Raw genomic sequence first — 24,166 nt, 5'->3', positions numbered from 1 at the left:
ACTTTCCAGCTTTCAGTGCTTCTGCTACCTCCCAGGTGTATTAATTCTGGAGCAGTTTTCCTCCCAGCATTCGCTTTTCTTTTTGGTTAGTGTCCTTCGTACTCCCTCTTTGAGCTGTTTGGTATTCGTGTTTACTTTGATCCCTTTTTACGTTAAAAAATGTATTGTATTTATTAAGTTTGAGTTTTATTTTCTCTTCGATTTCCTTATCCCACCAATAGGGCTTTCTTTGTGCTGTCTTTTCATAATTGCCCAACGCTTCTCCTGCTTCAGTCTTTAAACATTTATATAATTGTATTGGTCTTCTACACTATCAAAGTTTTCGCATATGAATTTTTCATCTAGTTGTTTTTTGTACAGTATTTTTGAGCTTTCGTTGTTGGAGGTTTCCAAGTTGTACTTAATTTCCATAGTTTTTTTTTTGTTTTGCTCCTGCACGTCTTCTTTTTTCTTGGCTAGTCGAAGGGGAAGTATTTAAGCTTTGACCAAGTGGTGATCACTTCCTCATGTGCTTTCTCTACATATATATTCTAACACCTTGTATTACCTTGAGCTTTGTATTTTGTCGAGTTACCACATATTCGATGATTGCTTTCAAGATACTTGTTTGTTATACCCAGCTAAATTTATGTATTTCTCGATACTGAGAAAAAACATTTAGGATTCGTAATTGATTTTGGTCACATATATTAATTAACCTGTCTCCGTTATCATTTAGACTATCTTCCCCGAATTGGCAACTATATTATTCTCTAGATCTGTAAATACTAAATGTAGCACTCTTTCCTTCTCGTTGTCTTTCTCTATCAACTGTCTCAAAGCAAACAAGGCATTCGTTGTCTTCCTTTATAGCATAATCCCAAACTTTTTCTCATATCAATGTCTCTCTCCTTAAACTTCGCTCTACAGTTATCTCCCAAATTTTCATCGTATGCAACATTAAATTTATCCCTCTATAGTTCTTACAGTTCTGCATAATATAATATAATATTGGTATACTTATATTATTGATGTTTATTAAAGATAGGAAGGAATCGAAAATTGACCCTTGAAGGAATTGAAAATTGCTTGTGAAGAAGATGAATATCGCATAATTTACTGTTGTAATTCTTTTGTTTAGAATATTCTTCCACCCTGTTTATCGTTTTTTTTTAGAATAATTAATAATAATTCAGATATTCCATTTTTATTAGAATTAAATATGACAATTTTCACTTAAATAAATAATACATTTTTTAAATATTATTTATAATTTTTAGTTTCCTTATAAAAGAATTTAAAAATTATAAATTACTTTCAGTGAAACCAATAATGATATTATCAAGGTTAAAATAGGAATGTCAACATGGTTTCCAGAGTTGCACAATGTCGTGTTGCACAAATTACAACTAACGAGTGTTCTGTTGTCCCTTAACGCCTTTGCCGTTTCGTCAACGCAATATGTTAAAGGAGAGCATTTTCTTACATATCTTGTTCCGTCGTTATCTGAAACATAAGAAATACTTTATTAATATAAAGGTGTTCCAGTATATAGGTTGAGAAAAAATAAATAAATTGTGTTCTATCTTCAAAAGTAAACTAAATGTTATTAATAGAAAGTAACGTAAATATAATATATTATAAGGTCCTAATAGGAAGACGGTCCTGACTAAGGTACAATATACCACGTTTAAAGCCGTCCAAAAATAAAATGGTATCATTTTGAATGGTAAATTACCTTTCAAAAATTGTTTCATCTATGCATAAAGTTACAGTGCTAAACTAGTGCTCACCAACATAGACTCACGTCATTCAAAATTATATTATTATAAACAATATTATCAGAAATATAGCCTGCAAAATACAGAAAGATTTGAAAACAAGTTTGGGCCTGGATCCGGAACGACGACCAGTTTTCGAACTGGCGACAGGGCCGGACTTGTGGCATCTAAAAATATCATTACTATAAACGATATTACTTTAAATAAAACTACCTCAATCAACATGAATCAAACACAAAGCTCATCTTTAAATTCATATTCCAGTGTAGTAAATTCTTTTTTCTTCAAACGTCAAATAATGATGACATTACTTATCTAACTTGATCCTGTCAAAGTTTGATGTCTCCGCCGGCAGCAGTTTTTTTTCCCATTTCTTTACGGCGGAGGGAAAAATGTTGTCATGGCAACAATATGAAACATGTCACAAAGCAACAATACAAATGTCATTAACAACAATTAAACATCATTTTTATTTATAATAATATTAAAAGTACAATTAGTTAATGAGGCATTTTCAAAATTGAAACCGTGCAAAAATGTTCCCGACTCTTGATACGCATTGGTAATTGTTGATGATACTGATGGTCGAGAACAACTTTCAACAATCATTCCCGATGTTGGCGAATCATGAGGGTTTAAAATTTTTTGAGCATTATCGTTCTTATTTCTTATTGAATCCTCTATATATCCTTCGGCAACCGTGCTTGATTTCCAGCCCCTATGTCGTTTGAGGCATTCTAAATTTCCGCCTCCATCAATTAAAAGTGTTGCTGAAGTTCGTCGTAAAGAGTGACCCGTGTATGCGCTTGCATCTTTTAAATTTAAATAACTAGCTACTTTTTGGGCTACTGTGCTGATCGAATGTATTCCCATGACGCTTCGGTAACACTTTCCATTTTGGTACTTAATAAAAAATCGGTTTTCTGTGAAATTTTCAGGCCGCAGTGATGCATACTTTTTATACAGTTTAATGTAGTTTTGACCAATTATCGTAAACGATCTAATTTGTCGTGTTTTACTGTCTGGGATTTTGATAATTATTACATTTTCTTTATCCTCAATGTCCACAGTCTTCATTTTTACCATTTCGTCGCATCGACAGGCGCCGGTAACCCCAATTAACAAAGGAATCTGAAATATTTTTATAATTTAGTAGAGTATACTACATGCTTTGCAATATAATTTTTTTTACCTTTAATCCTAAATACAACTTATCTGGCGCTTCAAACAAAAATTTATCAAACTCGTCTTTAGTGAAAACTTTAGACTTCTTTGCAGTATTTCCTTCGCTTGTTTTTTTCAGAAAGGCACGTAACTTTAAAAATTTGCTTATATCCACATATTTTCTAATAACTAACTCGAATTTTATCATAGAGTATCGTGACCACATTGTAGAAGATTTCCATTTATTTTCATTTTCCATTATATTAAAATATGCCAGTGAAACGTCTTCGGTAACTTGCCGTACTCCTCTTGTATCGCACCACTCTTGGAAGTGCTTGTACGCTAACCGATACTTTATTCCGGACTTGGAGGGCCCCAAACGTGCTACTGCATCATTAGCCGCGGACTCAATTTCGTTTAGGTTTTCCATTTTCGCACTAAATTTGCGCTTGCGGTTGCAACAACAATAAGCTGTCTTTAATAATTGCAAACAACTGTAACCAGGGAGACGCAAATCCCACCGACGACTTAATTATTTTAATTTCTAACATCTAGACGACTTTGATAGTTGTCACAGTTAATTTCGAGTAAAAATAGCGTATGAATTGTACTATTTATGGTTGAAAATTGCTACGTTTGAAGAAAAAATAGTATACTTTATTTGGCAAAGAAGCGACTTTTCTTTACTTGCCCTCTATTACGCGCCTCACTTCGTTCGGCGCGTAATATCGGGCGCGTCAAGAAAAGTCATGCTTCTCCGCCTCATAAAGTAATATACTATTAAACACCCAATAAAAGAACAGGCTATTGTCCTGTCTAGTATGGAAGATACCAAAATTCACGACTACATCATAGTAGTAGGATCACTAGTAGGACCACGTAATGTCATTTTCGCATCAAGAATTTCTAACAACCGAATTTGTATTTATCTTTTTTTAAAAAGCACGGTCGACTCACCTCTCCACTCCTACAAGTTTGTAAACATAAAAAAGTCACAAATAGAAATAAGAAGATTGATCACTTCAGCCGATAGACTCATAGTATCTAATGCATGCCCTACAATTCGTAACAACATTATAGAAGCAGAACTACAAAAGATGGGTATCATTGCTGTGTCTAAGATGACTATCTTAAGAATAGGTATACCTGAAATAGAATACAGCCATGTCCTTAGTTTCAGAAGGCAAATATTTATCACTCCCCTAGAAAATATGTCTATCCACGATTCTTTTAATATATCACATGACAACCCTGTATCGTCTGTACCTTTCCATAGATGGATATAACTGCTGAAATTGTAAAAATATTGGTCACAAAGAAGCAGAATGTCCTCACAGAAACGATCTCACCCCATTAATCCCTAGCACCTATCCAACCTAGAACAACAGTTAAGGAATCTGATGAGCAAGCAAATTTAACAATGGAAACCTACTCTATTCTAGTAACACCTATAACCAACACTACCCAAAACCCTTCTTCCAATACATCATCAGTCTCAGATAATTTTACCAAAAATTTAGCGGAGGAGATTTTAACCAATCAAGTTAAAAGACAAATATCGTCCTCTCCAGACATTATTGAAAACAATTCTCAAAATAACACACAACTTTTTATGCCTCATACTCTAAACAAACCTAAGAAAAAATCCAAAAAATCAGATAAAACTTCCCGCGAAGAACTCACTCTTTCTCTGGAATTAATAAAGGATAAAATAGAGAACATATCACCAGCATTTATTCTAAATTATAATGAGACTTGCGATTTCCTAGAAAACACATTACATGTCCAACTTCCCGAATTAATCTCGAAAAATTATTTCAATGAACCTACTGAACTAATCGAACTTCGTCCACATTATTCAAAACTAAAAAACAACATCACCTGTTTACTAACCCCCAATAAAACATCTTCAATTGAAGAATCCGATGAAACGTAATCAAAATCGGAAATCTAATGTTAGATTCTTTTATTGTGCAGTGGAACCTTAATGGGTTTCACACCCATATTGAACAATTAAAACTTTTAATAAATGAAGTATCTCCTAAAATACTTTGTCTTCCCCAGTTTACCATTTTCAAAATACCATTTTAGAGACTCATTTTAAAAATATCATTATAAATCTCCGAAATTATCAATGTTTTCTAAAAAATAGAAACGCACACCAAGCCAGTGGCGCAGTAGCTATCTTCACTAGAACAGATATATAAATTAAACCAATTGCATTAAGAACTAGTCTTGAAGCTTTTGGCTGTAACAGTTACTTACCAAAAACATATTAACATGTGCAATATATATCTGCCTCATTTCAACGATCTCGATTTACAAGAATTTAGAAATCTTATAGATCAAATTCCAAACCCAAAAATAATTTTAGGTGATATAAATTACCATTATGTGGCATGGGGAAGTCATAAAACTGACAAAGTCGGTAACTTAATGAATCACTTCATTGATTCCTCAGACTTAATACTACTTAATAATGGAAAATCTACCCGATTTAACTCTTACAACGGTTCATTTTCCGCCATAGATTTGACATTATGTCGCCAATCATTATCAACTTATCTCTTATGGAATACTTTAGAATCACTACACGACAGTGACAGTGATCATTTCCCCATGCATGTAGCACTTAATAAATCTCAATTTCCTAAATTCCCAATATATCAATCTTGGAAATTAAATAATGCAAACTGGAACTCCTATCAGATATACATCCAAAAGAAAATTGAAAATTCCCAATTAAGCAGTGACATAAACTCTGACATTAGGTCCTTAAATAATATCATAACAGAAGCTGTCTTAACTAATATCGGTAAAATTAAACTCTGTAATAGACAACTAGTGCCTTGGACCAGTGAAATCGCACTAGCTCTATCTATAACAAAACGTGCGTTTAATAAATTTAAAAAACATAATACGGAAGAAGATTTACTTAATCCACAAGGAAAATAATTCCTGCAGCTGGCTGTATACCACGTATCACAAAAAAGAGGTTAATCTTTGTAAATGGGATATTTTATAAAAACCCTTAAAAGGGCTACATCAAAAACACGAACGTTTTCGGAACAACAGTTCCATCATCAGGTTAAAAATACCTAAAATAAGTATAAACCATTTAATTAAAGCAAACGTGGTTTAAAATTTTGACTAAGGTTAAAAAAGCAAAATGGTTATACTTACAGGTTACCATGCCTGAGCCACCAAAATATTAGGGTAAAAACCCTTTAAAATATATAAAGTTAAAATAACATATATATTTAATATATAAGTAATATATTTAATATATATATATATATATATATATATATATATATATATATATATATATATATATATATATATATATGTATATATATATATAACTTTATATATTTTAAAGGGTTTTTACCCTAATATTTTGTAACCTGTAAGTATACCCATTTTGCTTTTTTAACCTTAGTCAAAATTTTAAACCACGTTTGCTTTAATTAAATGGTTTATACTTATTTTAGGTATTTTTAACCTGATGATGGAACTGTTGTTCCGAAAACGTTCGTGTTTTTGATGTAGCCCTTTTAAGGGTTTTTATAAAATATACCCATTTACAAAGATTAAGATTTACTTAGTTTTAAAATACTCAGAGCAAGATCGAGATATCCCATAAAAAAAGCAAAAGAAATACATGGGAAAATTATGTGTCTTCTATAAGAGCGACATAATATTCTATAAGACATAATATAATGATACTTATCACTACAAGGAATAATTTAAGTGTGCCATCAGTTGGGTAACATTCATATTTATTTCGGAGCATACCCACGTGTTAAAGCTACTTGGACTGAGCTAATGTAATTAACCTCAGCTGTTTATTTGAAGAGCTAAGTTTTGACAAAAAATGTTGCCTATGCGTTCTATTGTATGCAACTTATGTATATCTTTTCAAAATACTACTTTTGTAGACTTTGTTAAAATGCATAGGTAATCGTCGCCGCATTTTTAATTTTAGAGTTTAATCATTTATGGAAAATAAATATAATAATTGTTATCCAACTGATGACACACTGAGATAATTCCTTGTACTGATATGTAAGAGTCATTATATTTTTGTATTACATATAAAACAACTATGCAACATATACATTAGTTAACATCAGACTGAAGCTGGTTCTTTTGAAACACACTTCACGTTATATAGCTAATTTGTATCTATCAGTTGTATCAATAATTTTATACTATTTTTGGACTTTTATACTAAATTTGTGTCAATTGATATTGTATATTGTTGACAAAATATTTTATATTTTTATATTTTTATGTAACTCACTATTAACTAAGTCCTATATATTGTTAGTACCTACCACTTTAGTTGTATACACATTGGCTTCCATATATCATCTATTTCAGCGGTTAGTTTCTTGAGAGCCTGATGATGCTGTATAACATGCTTAATAAATAACTACAAACAACTTAACACGAATTGTGAGTATAAGTATATTTCCCTAACATTCATGAATATGTGCTCACACCAGCAATCTTTTGGCCATTTAAATATATTACATTTTAGCAAATAAAAGATCCGGAAACAGCTTTACATCTGTCAAGACTTATCCTGGAGCGGACTTGGAGATGGACCACGTTCCACTGGGGGGAGTATTCGGAGTCAAACTCAAAAGAGTACAGAAAAGGAAATCACAATCATACGATCTACGAATGTTAAAAGACCTTAATACGAACATGATGGTCCATGTCACTTGAATTTGCAAGTGATTGCAACTAGAGACGAATCGAACAAAGAACAAACGATTAAACAGTTTACAGAATTAGTTTTAATGTAAAGGATACACACTAAAAGGCAGATAAATTAATCAAGAAAAAATCGTGGGTGACAAATGAGATCCTGAAACTAATATACGAAAGATGAAAAGCCAAAAATGACCCAGACATATAAAACGATAAATATGGCAATAAGAAGAAAAACCAGAGAAGCAAAAGAAAAAGAAGCGAATGAAAAGATGGGAAGAAATTGAGACTACAGTTAAAGTACGATAGTCATAATGTATATGGGAAAATTAAAAAACTCACAGATGGACTAAGACAGAGACAGAAAAGAAATCTAACTGATTCTGATCAAAATATCATCTTGGACAAATCGAGTAAAATAAGAACGTGGAAAAAATACCTAGAGAAACTGTTTGAAGACCAAAGAAATAACACCTTTGAGTTAGTGATGGACCAAGAATATTACAACAGGAAGTTTATTCTGCAATAACACAGCTAAAGGAGCAAAGCAACAGGTCCCGATAATATACAAGCAGAACTACTCAAGACTTTAGAACTCTGGAGGAATACCAACAGAATGGCTGAAAGTCAAATTTCGTCCAACCAGTTCGGGTTCATAAATGCTGTTGGTATGAGAAACTCTTTGTTCTCAACACAAGTCTTATTCTAGAGATGCAGAGACGTCAATTGCAACTTATACGCTTGTATGGTTATAAATACTAAAAGAAGCATAAATTAACAACCAAGATCTAAAAATAATTAGAAACCTTTACTGGAATCAAACCGCCAATCTCAGAGTTGAAGGTGAACATACCGAATATGTGAAAATCATGAGTGGAGTGAAACAAGACTGCATTTTGTCTCCACTAATCTTCAATCTTTACCCTAAAAGAATATTTCTCGAAGCTTTGCACGAAACCGAAAGAGTCATTCTACTAAACGGGTACCGGTTAAACAACATCAGATATGAAGATGGCACCATCGTATTTGCGGACAACTGAGACCTACAAGTCCTTATGAAGAAAATTACGTATTACAGTCAACACTGTAGACTCAATATAAACGTAAAGAAGACCAAGCTCGTGATAATTAGCAAGAAAAAGATAACAGATGGTCAACTCTACGTCAACCAAACTCCAGTAGAAATAGTGACGCACTACAACTACCTGGTACCATAACAAATAAATAATAGACCAATAACCATAAGGTAAGAGCGCGCATCGGAAAAGCTAGATCCACCTTCATCCGGATAGGAGCCTAGTTAGCAACAAACTAAAATAACACGGAAAGAAAATAAAAAATAATAAAAAAACTAGCAATAATGGGAAAATTACTTATAATCAAAGTTATAGGTTGTAGTAAGATTTGTCACTATGAAACCGATGCATTGATATGCTCCAATAGGCATTATCGATATAATTATGAAAACAAGAGATAGTTAAATATCGTTTAATAAAAGATATGGTTAATGTTAATTGATTATATATTTTTTTAATTGTCAAAATTGCTTCTACTAGTAAGTCTTCTGTTTAGTTAATTTTTCTAAATATAATGAATAGATACCTTTAATGACAGCTTTACTGCAAGAATCACCTACTGTGCAGTTTTCTTTAAGAACTTTAGTGAAGTTTTTTTCACAAGATGTCGCAGAATCACATTGGTAGCATTCCAGTGCGTAACCTAAAATAAAAAACCAGTGTTATTTGATTTTATACATAGGCGCAAATAAGAAGCATAGTCAAAACAAGAATAAACTTTGATAAAATGAAAGGCAGATATCGAGCACAGTTTTATTAATTAAATCTTGCCCAAGCACTTTCGCTTCCTAGAGCATCTTCAGGGGCATTTCATCAATTTTGGGCTATCCAACAATCGCAGAATGTCATAAACATAAAATTAAACATAAAATTGCATATAACACTACACTAAACAAGGACAAACAAACAGTTTAAAATTATTTAAACAATAGTCGAAGCTACAATCTGGTTGCAACAGGAGAGAGAATGTAGCTTGGCCTATTTTTTAAATAATTTAAAAATGTTTGTCCTTGTTTAGTGTAGTGTTATATACAATTTTATGTTTAATTTTATGTTAATGACATTCTGCGATTGTTAGCCCAAAATTGCCCCTGAAGATGCTCTGGAAACGAAAGTACTTGGGCAAGATTTAATTAATAAAACTGTCCTCGATATCTGCCTTTCATTTTATCAAAGTTCATTTATTCGAGCATTCAACGTTATATCAATTTAAAACAAGAATAGACAAATATAGATATAGTTCTTCATAGAACCTTCTATGGCGTTGGACTCCCGCTACGTTATTTCAACCGATTCTCCATGTTTCACTATCCAAAAAAATACAAATTGTATTTTTTTTCTTTTTTATTGGCTTTGGATTGGTTGATTCGTTCAGCCACAATATATAATAAATACTGTTTGCTACAATATTAAATATAAGGATATTATATACATATGCGTATGTATATAATAACACATATACACGTATGCACGCACATACATATTTTTATAGGTATTAATAAATAAAAAACAAAAAAAAAAATCCAAAAAGGAAGTGGAAACATTAAATTGATCTGTATTTATACTCTTCATCCAGAGCCCTAACCAACTTAAATTAATTTAAAAATAAGAAATAGAGAAATAACGCTTAATGCTAGTACTAAATACTAATAAATATTAGGATAATCTTTTTTTACATCGCTAAGACATAAACCGGGTTCAACACCTCGGAGGTTTAGTCCCTCTTTACGTTTAGTCCCTCTTTTTTTCTTTTTTTTTTTAATTTTTTTTAATTGTTTTTTCTTTTTTATTTATTTATTTTTTTGTTTTAATTTTATTTATTTCTTTTTTTTTCTTCTTTTTTTCTTTTTTTTTTCTTTTCTTTTTTTTTCTTTTTATTTTTGGAAATACCAATTTCAATATTTTACAGGGAGTCGTATTATAAGGGTAAACATAAAAAATAAATGCTAAACACATTCAAGCCGACTCATTTTTACAAATTAGATTTGTCTCTTAGTCCTTTTTAAAAATTCCCAAATAATTTCTTGTATTTTATAGTTTCGTCGAGACAAGTATAGAGAGAAGCTTGATTTTGTGGGAAAGGTATTTGTTCTTGTGCCAGAGTGTGCATCAAATACTTATTGCCTTATCATTATGCTTTTATCCAAATAGTGAATGTTTAATATTATCAATATAACTATTGCAATCACAAAGTTCTGATTCGAATAGATTTAGTCTATAGACGTATGTCTTGACAGTGGCATGGTTAAAGAGACATCTAACAAACATGGAATATATATCCCTATTGGAGTAAGTTCTGACGGCAAAAGGCTCAGTAGGTAAAACAGCAAATTTTGGGCGTCCGCTGCCACTACATCCTTCCATCTTTTCCGTGGCCTTCCTTTTGGTCCCTTTACCCAGACGAAATTTATAGAACTATGTTCTTCCAGAAGCCTTAGTTGGTTTTCTAAAATTTTAGCGATAAGACTATTTTTATATAAATGTTTACGTGAGTTTTCTAAAGCAGACCTTGAATTTGACATAATTACAACTTGGTGGGTAGAATTTTTTTTGTTACAGCTCATTCTGGAGCTTGATAAATTGCGAACATTTCTGCAGAGTATATGGAGTATCGTTTATCTAACTTGGACGTTAGGGATTCTTTGTGATCCGGAATAATGTAAATTTTACTTTCCGTGTTTCAGACATACTGTAAAAAAACAAACATTTAATTTTATTTTTATTCAGGTTTGGGAGTCAATTACCGCATGTATAAACACGAATCACAAACAAATAAACTTTGAAGAACGTACTCCAACTTTTACTTTGGCAAAACACACGTGTAAATGATTTATCTTAAACGTTTTATAGCTTCGAGATCAAATGAAAAAATGATTTGTTTTCCCGAAGTTATCGTCCATCTTTGAAATCTTGAGCGCCCCCTGTCGGAATTCCCTTCTGTCTAAATATTTTTTTACCACGTCCCATTGAGTGTGATCGTTCATAATCAATGGGACATGACAATAGAGATCAAATCCAGAATTAAGAAGTTGAGAAACATTTTGTTTTGTTTCAAGAATTTTCAATTTTTTTGGTAAACTATTACGTAAGGCTACATCTTTTTTAAGACGCTTCTCGAATTTTATGCTTCAGATTTGCCGTTCCAGAGATTAACTTTACGCCATGGAGCAGTAAGTTTTAGACGAAAAATTTTTTGCTTCATCTTTAAAATACACGAAAAATAAAAAAACATTATTGTAGTCTTCAAAAGTTGTATAATAATATAAAAGAAGTTTAATTGCCACATATAATAAATAAGGTATAAAAAAATGTCGAAAATGTGCAATTTTTTAGTATTCTAGGCGGTAATTATACCTTATACCTTAATGTGCTTTCCCTTGGAGCTCGACGTCGCCGTAGGATTTTGATGTGTATTTATAAAGTTTTTAAGATAAAGTAGACTGCCTTGGTATGCTCCCAGCAATTGCAGTACATGTTCCCATTGGGAACACCAGATGTGATTGGAACATGTGTTCTATTTACCCTTTTATAGAATAAAACAGAGAGGCATTTTTTTCATTCCTCTCTGTTACCTATGTTAAGGTTGGCCAACTGTTCGGTAGCAAAATTTGGCCTGGAGTTTGAGACTACAGTAAAATTCACTAGGTACATTTGCTGTGATTGGTCGTTACCGATATATGATTTGTGAGGTTATGTGTCTTTGTGTCTTATATTGGCGGTTTTATTTAACACAAAGCACACAAAAAATTTTTTCTCTGTTTGGCACCGGTTTTATTCCAACTCCAAGCTTGCATAAATAATTTCAATTTAAAACTTTTTCATTTCAATTGTTTTAAGAATCTGTTCGTTAGAACACCATTTTTAATTATCCAAGTCCTGGTTTTAGCAAGAAATTATGGATTCCTGTACTCTATCTACTTCAACAAGCTCTGAAATTCTCTCAGGGGCCTGCCACCTTTACAGCAAAACATTTAAAAATGTAAAATTACGAAATCATCATATCAAAAGAATGCATAAAATAGATGTATCGAAGAAGAAAATGAATCATATAGTTTGTCCGTTATGTGAGCAAGAAACTAATTGTGAAAGTCATGAGAAGTTACGAAATCATCTCAAGGACCACTACCAGGTGAGTATTGAACTAATAACTTTTGAATTTTCTAGTAAACAAGAATATGAGACATGGAAAGATATGTAGAAAATTGAGACAAGTTATACAATGAATAGAGTGGTTAAGAGAAATGATTATATAAGATATTATACTGTGAGTGTAACATAAGTAACATCAAAGGTAGGTGCAATACTTTGTTACTTGTAATAATTAAAGCTTATACTTGTCTATATTTAGGATATAAGCCCAACCATAAAATTAGGACAGAGAAATTTGGTGGATCAATTAAAATTAAAGGAGTGCGCCCTTCCAATCTGATCTGTACACTGAGAGATCAAGGACAAGCTTCTATCAGTTATTGAAAAACACATGCTGGACATAAAGAAGAATTAAGAACCATGCATCTCTCAAAAGCACAAGAAAAAACGGTTGTAGAGAAGTTAATGTCTGGGGTGTCATCCAGCAGAATTTTAGATGATTCAAGAAAATTGTCCAGAAAGTATAATATATACAAAAAACGGGATCAAAATGATAAGGTAGCGACAGTCTTAATGGAATGCTAACAACAAGAATTATGCTTTCTTATTCAAGAAAGAAGGTAAACACCAAAAATTTTTTAATACCTACCACATTTATAATAGTTAATCTTGTGTGGCTGCTCATGTAACAATCCTTTTTATACAAGCAATAAACATTTTTAAATAATATAACTGCTAAGTTTGTAGTTACTGACCTTTTACATAGCTAATTTTATTGTGGCGGTGGTGATTGTTTATGGGTCAAATTTACTGCTTTGTTACCTTTGCCTCCCTCATGTAATAATTCTCACTTGTCAAAATCAACAACTTTCACCCCTTAACTAAATATAGAGTTTTAAGTTTCTTTCTTTTTATCATCATCATTGATAAAACTTTTTCTGGTTCTTGGTCTGGTTAAGAATACTTCCCGATTCTGTTCTGTATTTTATAGTATGTTCGACAAATTTTTAATTTTTAAAAGTGCCATGTAATCTTTTATTTGTTCCTTATATACTCTTCAGTCTTCCTCTTGTTTTATGTCCAGCTGACATTTATTTTTGAAGGTATTTCATCTTACATCCTTTCCACATGTCCCTTCTACTGAAGCTGAAGAATATATGAGGAGCGTGTAGGTACTAACTCTGTTTTAGATGATGCTGCAAGGTGTTTGGGAGAAAATTCAATTATCAAATCAAGTCATGAGAAGGAAATTAATGAATTCATCATCAACACCATCCAACTATGTCTTCAAGACTTACAACACTTTAAAAATGTCATAGACAGCTTAGTTTTACTTAGATGATGAAAGTTATACACAATTAAAAGACACAATCATAAAAAAAATATGAGAGATGTTGAAGAAGCAAATCGTAAGGCGAAGGAAAAATTTCAGGAAGCCACTAAGGATATTACAAAGAAGCGAAAAATGGAAAAGCAGCAATATTTTCCTTCCAATAAAAAAAGAAACTGATTAAAAATTAAATTTGAACAATTGTTGTAGCTCACATGTATTTTTTGTTTTTGTATCTGTATTGAATTTTTATTATAGCTTTATAGGCTTATTTACAAGAAAGTTATTTAATTTAACATTATATGTTTACTTGATTAGTAATAGTAAAATTTCATAAAATATATGTATGCATGCTTAAGTTGGGTCTAAATTTTAAATCATGTTAAGTAATGATGTTATTTGTAGACTTTTATATTAGAGCTGTATTTTGAAACCGGGATGTACTGGGTCCTAGGTGAGGTTTAGAGGGGTTTTACCTTCGCCATTGCACCAATAAGTCCCCCCTCAAAGAATAAATTTTAAACATAGCTATTTAGTGTTTTATTTGATTTGCAATAGTTATTTCCAGTAAACATTTGCTTAATTTTGTTCAGAAAATTTTTCACCTCATGGTGAAATCTAACACAATTTAGTTAAACATTTTAGAAATAAAAGTAGATAAAAGTCAATTTGGATATATATAAGGCAAGTTGACAATAGCAATTTTTATTATAAAACAGCTAATGGAAAAATTTAAAGTGAAAAGGAAAGACTTTACATAATTTTTATTAAACTTGAGATGGCATATGCCTACAAAAAAAAATTAAAACAATAATACCTAGATATTTAATAAAAAACAAAACAGCACTAGGATATCATACACAGTCAGCTTATTCCTAAAATATGTAGTACTAATACCCAAGTTTCATTTTAATAAACATGAAATCTGCCAAATTTTAAATTAATATACACCATATTTTCAGTGTAGGAAAATTAAAGACATTTCGAATAAGACTGTAATAAGTCTGCTTAATCCTAAAATACGAATATTATCCTCTTCCTACCAATACCCCATTTTCAGTTCAATAAACATTAAACCCGCCAAATTTTAAATTAAGCCACGCCCACCCACCAATCACAGCAAATGTACCTAGTGAATTTTACTGTAGTCTTGGAGAGAGTGGGCATTTAATACTCATTTTTTGTAAATAAAATAAAGTATAATCATATTAGACAATCACATTATTATACTTCATTTTAACGTGTATATGATTTTAATTTTTAATGGTTATATAATAACATTCATGTATAACGAAGGTGGTCACCATCTTTTGGCAATAATCCATAAACTAATAGTGGTAGAACGAAGTAATACCAGAGGAGTAACTAATTTGATTACAAGAATCATAGAGCCATTACTCTGCTAGTATCCGCACATAAAATATTCTGCAACGTACTTTTTGAGAGATTAAACTCTTTACAAGATATTGGACATTGCCAATGCGGATTCACTGCCACAATGTCAACTATACACCAAATACACGCATATAGGCAAATTTTAGAAAAGTCACGAGAATATAATATAGATACACACTATCTCTTCGTCAACTTCAAAACAACCTGTGAGTGGTAAGTTAGTGAAATTAATAAAACTAACAATGCAAACTTCAAAATGACGAGAGACTAAGTACTTGGTATTTTTGAGAAAAAAAATCGAAACATTTTTGGGGCCATAAATGAGAATGGTCTATGGCGTCGCAGATACGAGTATAACTTTGAATTATACCAGCTATACACAGATCCAGATATTGTGAAATTTATTACGGTGCAGAGATTAATATGGGTTATAAACATTGCTAGGGTGTCAGATAATGAGTACACGAAGAGATTAATGATGTGGAAGAAGATCTTCAGATTCTAAGGGTAAAGGAGGAAAGACAGAAGATGGAGGAAAGTTGCTAGAAATCGACGGGAGTGGCGACTTCCGCAGTCGCCACTCCCGTCGCTGCGTGATTGTCGAGCCAATTATGATGATGATAATTATATTGGCATTTTCTTTACCTTTGTAATCTTTTATATTTTTATAAAATGTGGTTAACAGAGTCAGTAAATAAATATACATTAATTATTAAATATTATTACAACTATATTTAAGTTCTTATTGGTATTTGACCAACAGTTTTTGAATGACTATAGATTATTTCGTACGATAGAAGCTACAGGTAAAATGAAACACATTCCTTATGAATCACCTTATATAATACTTAGTCAGTTTTCGATGTTTGAAGGTTAGATAAACATTGCACACTTATCTGATTAAAAAATAAAAATATTCCATTATGTTCTATTTATGTTATCAAGATATTTACTATTCATAGTCATATTGACGAGAGTAATTATTTGCTTTCTGTAATACTTAAAAAGTTTTCTCCGGTAAAAATACGAAGCATCGTTATGTTTACAAATAGAAAAATGCTAGAGGCATCAGCGTTTCTCAACCTATGGGACACCTCTCAAGGAGAGGGTGCTATAAACCATAAAGTATTTAATTATTTATCTTCGTAAAAAAAAACAACGTCAATGAACAACGTCATTTCCATCATATTCCACCAACCAGAGTGGTGTAATAATAGAAGGTATAAAGGAAGCAGCTCAAAAGCAGTTAGGTCAAGTAAAGAAGGGGAGATATAAACGATTCAAGATGGACAATATATGGACAAACCAAGTGACAAAAAAAAAAGGCGCGAAAAAAGTGTGTAGGAGGAAGAAAATGGAACAGATGGATAAAAGTTCCAAGAGATTAAAGAATATTACATTAATAAAAATGTGAAAAACTTCTACCAGGAGGTGAAAATGAGCCAAGGCGCAAGAAAACCGAATTACTACAAGAGTAAAGAAATGCATCTAATAGGAGATAAACAGGAGAAGCTAGATAGATGGCAAGAGCATTTCAGGAAGCTGCTTAATGATGAATCGAATGAAAATGAGGAGCAAGTGGACATGGTAGAGAAAGTCAACGACAGGACGGAAACAATGGAGACTTCCATTGTGAAAGAAAATAAGAGAAATCATATATAGCATGAAAAACAATAAAAGTGCCGGAAGTATGGAGAGAGGCGAAAACTACAGGGGTATCTCACTTTTCTGGATATAATATATAAGGTACTCCCCAATGTTAAGAATGTATAAGAATGTAGACTGGTTATATATATATATATATATATATATATATATATATATATATATATATATATATATATATATATATATATATATATACAAGAAATACAGGATATTCGTGACTGTCGATATAAACAAAACCACCAGTTTATTAGGGCTGCAGTGAGAAGGTTGGCCGAAATGTTAGAGAAACACTCTTTTGACTTTTTGTCAAGCTTTCGGAATAGTTTTATTCCTTTTTCAAGACACTGTAATATAGATAAAAAATGTGTAAATGTTTACAAAATATCACAAAATGTTTACAAAATATCACAATTTGTCAGTGCAACTTACTAGTCGTTGAGATTATTTAAAATAAACTTTGATACTCAACATTAACAACACAAGTATAAAATTAATAATGGACAATACATTTTTATGATAGTTTATAATACTACCTCCATGAAACATAATTTAACTGTTTAAACATAGTATGGATATTTTTATTAATGAAATTTTTACATGTACACATGACCCATTTTATAAGAATATTCTTCTGTACATGGCCCGTTATATAGGGAAACAGTGTTTGACATATCTTGTTATACTTTTTGAAACTTAGAGATTTTATTTATCATAGTTAAGTGTAACAAAATATGAAACAAAATTGTTGAGTTCGTAAACCATATTAAAATATGTAGGTAATAAACATGTTTTTTTTTACTTTTTTTGGTATTTTTACCAGAAAAAAACTCATTCTTCTGGATTGTGCATGTTTGTCACTTGGCCCGTTATATATTTCCACTCTTCATATTATGATTCAAAAATAGTGTGAATCTTTCAATGCATTAGAGATATTAATAAAAAATATTTTCTAAGCGCATATCTTTCAAATTATATCCGTTAGACCCCCAGTATTATACTTTTTTGGAATCAGCTCATTTTTATCGATCTAAAAATGTCCTAAAATACAGGGTGTTACATTTAAAAAAGAGTCGATGACGTCATCACTGTAATGTGTATCACCTTGTATAATGAAATTTTATTGTAAAATGTAGAACATTCTATTTAAAAATCGACGTGTTTTAGATTTTTTTAAAAAGGCTTTTCATTTAGGAAATATCGAATTTATTCCATACTTTACGGACACACTGTATATATATGAAAATTACTGAGTTCTCGGGAAGAACCGCGTTGAGAATTTAAAACTCGACGTTTCGGCACCCATTTTGGAGCCATTATCAAGAGGGATACGGTTCGGTTCGAGTTCGGGGTCTCAATCTGCCTACTCCCCTCACTCGAGACGTACCAGTATCGTGTTCTATATTGCAAGAACTGTCTCTCGGCACTGAGGTCTCAATCTGCCTACTCCCCAGTGTCGAGTGACAACCGGTCTTACCCTGTGTGGCTGCTTTTATACTCGCTGTATGCGCGGGAACGGTATGCGCTGACGTGGTCTGAACTGACGTGGCCTGAGCGGTGTGGGCGGGAGGTCGCTGAAGAAACTAATGTCTAGAGCCTGACCCACTACTCTGAGCCGCGTAATGTGGGTTGCCTAATATGAATTTGAATCGGGAAAATTACTGACAGACTTACGCATGACGTCCGACATCGGATAATCATTTTTTACTAAAATAGATGTTATAATAATTATTTCTCTTCTAAAAACGGGTTGTCATTAGAACAGGCAATTTTAGTTCTATCATATAATGATTTAATGACTCCCTTTTTAACATTTATGTTGGGATTTGATTTATAATTTAGATATATGTTCATATGCGCAACAAAAAATATTAAAAGCCAGAGCTTTTCGAGGAACTAACCATCATTTAATAAATAATTTTTATATAACTGTGCTGAATAATGTATTTCGAAACGGGGAAATTATTCATTTATTGATATTACAAAGAAAAGGTCTCTAAAACGTTTTTAAGCAAGCCAAAAAAATCACATTACAAGGCATGAATGAATCAAATATGTAGCACCTTTTTTGTAGATGTATTATTCAAAAACAAACTGAAGTTATTACTATAAACAGGAATGTGTATAGCTGGGGCTATGCTTAACCTCAAATAAAACAACGATTAGATAGAAAAAAAATCACAAATTTCATTAAAATTATCTATATTTTTTAAATGTTAATATAATTTGGTACATTGATTTGTATAATATGTAATATTTTCTAAGTAAGTTTTTATACAAATAAATAGTCTATATATAAATGTACCATTAGATGAAACTTTGAAAACAATTTAGGACCAAATTACAAAATGATAGATTAACAACTAGAACCAAATTAAATGTGTCAGCTATAACGGAACTATTGACATTATCTACTGACAACACTTATTTTCATCTAAACAATGATTTCTATAAACAAAATTTTTAGGCTGTGCTTTAAATCCATTATTAGCTAATATATTGATGGAAGATTCAAAACAAATATTCCTAATCAAAATTTAAAGCCCACAATACGTTGGAAATATGTAGATGATCTGTTGGACACACTTCTGATTAATATAAATAAAAGATATAAAAGAGGAGTCAATAAAACTTACAATGGAAAAGAAATAAAATTAATCGTTGCCTTTTCTGGATGTTTTAATCTCAAAGGAAAATAGTGGATATGGGACTCATGTATAAAAAAACCAACACATATGAACATATATCTAAATTATAAATCAAATCACAACATAAATGTTTAAAAGAAAACAATTCGTTTTGAAAGAAAAATAATTATTAACATCTATTTTAGTCAAAAATGATTATCCGATGTCGGACGTCATGCGTAAGTCTGTCAGTAATTTCCCCGATCCAAATTCATAATAGGCAACCTACATTACGCGGCTCAGAGTAGTGGGTCAGGCTCTAGACATTAGTGCTGAAGAAGGGGTCGCCATGTTGCCGGCAATCGTTTCGCGTCATCGCGCGTGTTCAAGCTGTGAGGCCGTTTTTCGATTTCGATAGCTTCACGAATGATTCTCGCTTTTAATGAGCGGATGGGAGCGATGGTTTTTGCTTTTTCGAAATCTATTTTGTGGCCTGTCTGAATATGATGTTGGGCTAGGGCTGAAGTGGTATCGGAATGTTTGACTGATAGAGAATGTTCGTAAATACGGTTATGGATTCGTTGGTTTGTCTGTCCTACGTATGTACGTGGGCAACTGGAACAAGGTATCTCGTAGACACCATGGTCTTCATTGGGGATTTGGTCTTTTACGGATCTAACGAGATTGGACAATTTGGAGTGAGTGGTGAAGATGGTTTTGATATTAAGAGGGATAAGAGTTCTACTGATCTTGTCAGTGACACCTTTAATAAAAGGTAGAAAGATTTTGGGTTGATCCGGCGGCAAGGTTTCTTTTTTGGATGGAATGGGGTTTAGAAGTTTTTGAATGCTTCTATTGATTTGGGTTTTGTGGTAGCCGTTTTGTAGGAGTGTTTGTCTTATTGAATTGATTTCGGATGACCTGTGATTGTTGTCGCTAAGTCTTATGGAACGGGAAATAAGAGTGTTGATGACTGAATTAAGTTGGGCGGGGTGATGATGTGACTGGGCATTGAGATAGCGGTTTGTATGAGTGGGTTTCCGGTACACGGAATAGGAAAAACTGTGAGGTGGATTTTTCTGAATAAGAACATCAAGGAATGACAAAGACGCTTCAGACTCAACTTCCATCGTGAATTGAATGCTGGGATGTATTCCATTCAGGTGGGAGAGGAAGAGATCTAATGTGTCTTTACCATGGGGCCAAATGACAAAGGTGTCATCAACGTACCGTAACCAGCAGGTGGGTTTGAGATTTGACGAGGACAAGGCTACTGTTTCGAAATGTTCCATGTATATATCTGCTATTACGGGAGAGAGGGGCGATCCCATTGGGGCACCTTTGATTTGACGATAGAAACGATTTTGGAACGTGAAATATGTATTAGACATGCAGTGTTTTATAAGAGATAATGTGTCTTGGGGAATTTGATGTTTAGAGTCCAAGATGGAAATGGTTTCATCGATGGGAATGTTGGTGAATAAAGAAACAATGTCAAAACTGACTAGTATGTCTGAGGGCGAAATAGAAAAGTTTTTCAGAAGATCAATGAAATGAAAAGAGTTTTTGACAAAGGACGAGGCGTTTTCGGCTAATGGTTGTAAGGATGAAGCGAGATGTTTTGCCAATTTCTGAGTAGGACAGTTGTATGCACTGACGATGGGTCTTAGGGGAACATTGGGCTTATGGATTTTTGGAAGGCCGTATATCTTTGGAATTCGGGATGATTTTTCTCTGGGTATAAGAGATTTTTTGAGGTCTGGAGATAGAGTAGACTTATTTATAATGGATTTGGTCGTTTTTTTCTAGATATGTGGTTGGATCATTTGGGACATGTTTGTATTCTGTGGAATTCAGAAGTTCGGACATTTTGTCGAAATAGTTAGAAGAGTTGAGAATGACGGTGGCATTACCTTTGTCGGCCGGAAGGATGAAGATGTCAGGGTTGTTGTAAAGTTCTTTGAGGGCACGTCTTTCTGAAAGACTGATATTTGAAGGTGGGGGTTTGGAAGTACGGAGAATTCTGGCGACATCTTGTCTGGCAACTTCGGCTTGGTCGGAAGGAAGATGGGAAATAGCTTCTTCAGTTTGACTAATATATATATATATATATATATATATATATATATATATATATATATATATATATATATATATATATATATATATATATATATATATATATATATATATATATATATATATATATAATATATTGAGAAAAGGAGTACGACCGTCAATCCAAAATAAACTAAGGTACACTTGAAGAGTGGTGGGTTTTTTCGGTCAAAGTGGAGAAATAAAAGACAAAGAAGGTGGCTACTTCATCTATTTATTGAAGACGTTTCGCTTTCTGCTCAGACTGATGATGCTTTCTGAGCAGAAAGCGAAACGTCTTCAATAAATAGATGAAGTAGCCACCTTCTTTGTCTTTTATTTCTCCACTTTGACCGAAAAAACCCACCACTCTTCGAGTGTACCTTAGTTTATATATAATATGTTGTATGTGTATATAATATAAAATGTTATAATATATATATGTATATTATAACATTTTTGTAATATTTTCCAATTTTATCATTACTATAATATATTATATTATAGTATATTATATTATATTATACTATATATCATATATTATATGTTACAATTAAAATCTTGCTAATGACTTACCTATGGGTAGATTTTGAGCAATAACAAACAAAACAAAAATCGACAAAAAAGCACAAAAACTGGTGGATTTCATTATGGAATTTTTTGTAGTCGGTTGAAGTAGCGATTCACTCTAATACCTAACTTGGAATGATTTCTATTGTAAAATAATTATCATACATAAAAAATGTAAACTGATAAGAATTTTAAAACAAATAATATGCGGTGTGGAATATCCGTTATATCATCAAGATTGCGGTAGAAAATACGTAAGAAATACGTAAAAAGTACTCTATGTCTTGGAAGTGGTTTTAAAAATTTTGTTTAGCAAAAATAATGTTACAGTGTAAATATATCCCAAAGTTAAAATTTTTATATACAAAACATTATATCAGAACAAATGGGAGTAATCATTATATCAGAACAATAAGAGAGCTCTGCTTAAGATAGACAGTTTATATGCATAATAAATTTAGCAGCGAAAAAGGTACCAAAATATAAGTAATAAGAAAATACTGATTTTTTTATGGCAAAAGAAAAAAGATGGAATAGTAGGCGGTACAGTAGACTAGCGCGAAGCTTCATACTATGTTTTCTGTATTTTTAAAATTTAAATATTTTTAAAATTGAATAAAGTAATTTTATCATTTACTTATTATTTATATTTTAAAGAGACTATATTATATTTAAATAATTCAATGAATTATTATGTTTGCTCCTAAAGGTACGATTCCGACAGCGACTGCAGACGGCATTTGCAATTGCAGTTGCCGCCGCGACAGACGTTATTACTTTGAAGTATTAATTTGTATGATACTGATTCCGACATCTGACTGCAACTGCTGCCCGGCAGAACGTCATAACTAATAACTCATAACTAATAGTTTGATAATTTTAAAATTGAAAAATTTAAAACCACTACAATACTCCAATACTGCCAAAATGTTTAAAAATACCTTATCAAACACAAGTCATGGAGAGAAGAAGTCGATGCAATGACCGTCAGAGATTTAACAACTGAAAGGACCCTTAAGCTAGCGAGGACAAATGAGCGGAATCCAATTTAACCTACGTAATATTTTTTCACCCATTTTTCACTAATTTATTACCACTCTAATAATTTTTCACCACCAAACCAACCTTAAGGGGAGGGATTCTGCTGGCTTTAGGTTCAAGCTAGCAGAATTCGGAAAAAAAACTTTTTGCTTATGGCATATGTTTTCACCCATTTTTCACTAATTTATTACCAGTCTAGTAATTTTTCACCATCAAATCACCCTTAAAGGGAGCGATTTTGCTGGCTTACGGTTTAAACTAGGAGAATTCAAAAAAAAAATATTTATGATATACCACAGTGCTCTGCTGCTAGGTTTTTATGAATTTATTACCACTCTAGTAATTATTCACCGCTCAACTATTCCTTATGAGAAGTCAATAATGCTGTTAGGTTAATATTTAAGGTGATAAAAAATCAGTTTTTACAATTTTACTGTACTCTTCTTGTAACTGAAAGTATAAATTGCTTGCCCGGTTTTTACTGAATTTTATCCACCCACATAATTTTTGAGCCCCTAAGCCACAGTTAATGGGAAACATTCAACAAGCTACGCATTCACGCTAGCTAAATGCAAAATCTTTTTGGAAATACACAAGTGCTCTGCTAGATTTTTACTATATTTTTGCCAG

The 24,166-nt window shown here is 32.1% G+C and overlaps 1 protein-coding gene across 1 annotated transcript; it reads right to left on the bottom strand.

Annotated features, from left to right (window-relative positions):
• Window positions 1-1,170: 1,170 nt before the first annotated feature.
• On the bottom strand, window positions 1,171-22,660 carry LOC140432497 (uncharacterized). Its single transcript, XM_072520417.1, has 3 exons — window positions 22,502-22,660; window positions 9,249-9,365; window positions 1,171-1,485 (listed from the first exon to the last, which is right to left on the bottom strand). The coding sequence occupies exons 1-3, from the start codon at window positions 22,572-22,574 to the stop codon at window positions 1,277-1,279; spliced, it is 399 nt and encodes a 132-aa protein (XP_072376518.1). The 5' UTR covers window positions 22,575-22,660; the 3' UTR covers window positions 1,171-1,276.
• Window positions 22,661-24,166: the final 1,506 nt, after the last annotated feature.

Source organism: Diabrotica undecimpunctata, chromosome 1 (genome assembly GCF_040954645.1).
Source record: "Diabrotica undecimpunctata isolate CICGRU chromosome 1, icDiaUnde3, whole genome shotgun sequence".
Classification (NCBI taxonomy): domain Eukaryota; kingdom Metazoa; phylum Arthropoda; class Insecta; order Coleoptera; family Chrysomelidae; genus Diabrotica; species Diabrotica undecimpunctata.
The sequence above is the reverse complement of the archived record's forward strand: the minus strand, read 5'-3'. Positions and strand labels throughout refer to the sequence as shown.

Bases quoted from the DNA above. Each gene is read 5' to 3' on its own strand.
- LOC140432497 (XM_072520417.1), bottom strand. From the start codon at position 22,574: ATGAAATCCACCAGTTTTTGTGCTTTTTTGTCGATTTTTGTTTTGTTT. The intron at 9,366-22,501 runs GTAAGTCATTAG...TTTTTATTTTAG, and splicing joins TGCTCAAAATCTACCCATAG to GTTACGCACTGGAATGCTAC. The intron at 1,486-9,248 runs GTATCTATTCAT...CTTATGTTTCAG, and splicing joins CAGTAAAGCTGTCATTAAAG to ATAACGACGGAACAAGATAT.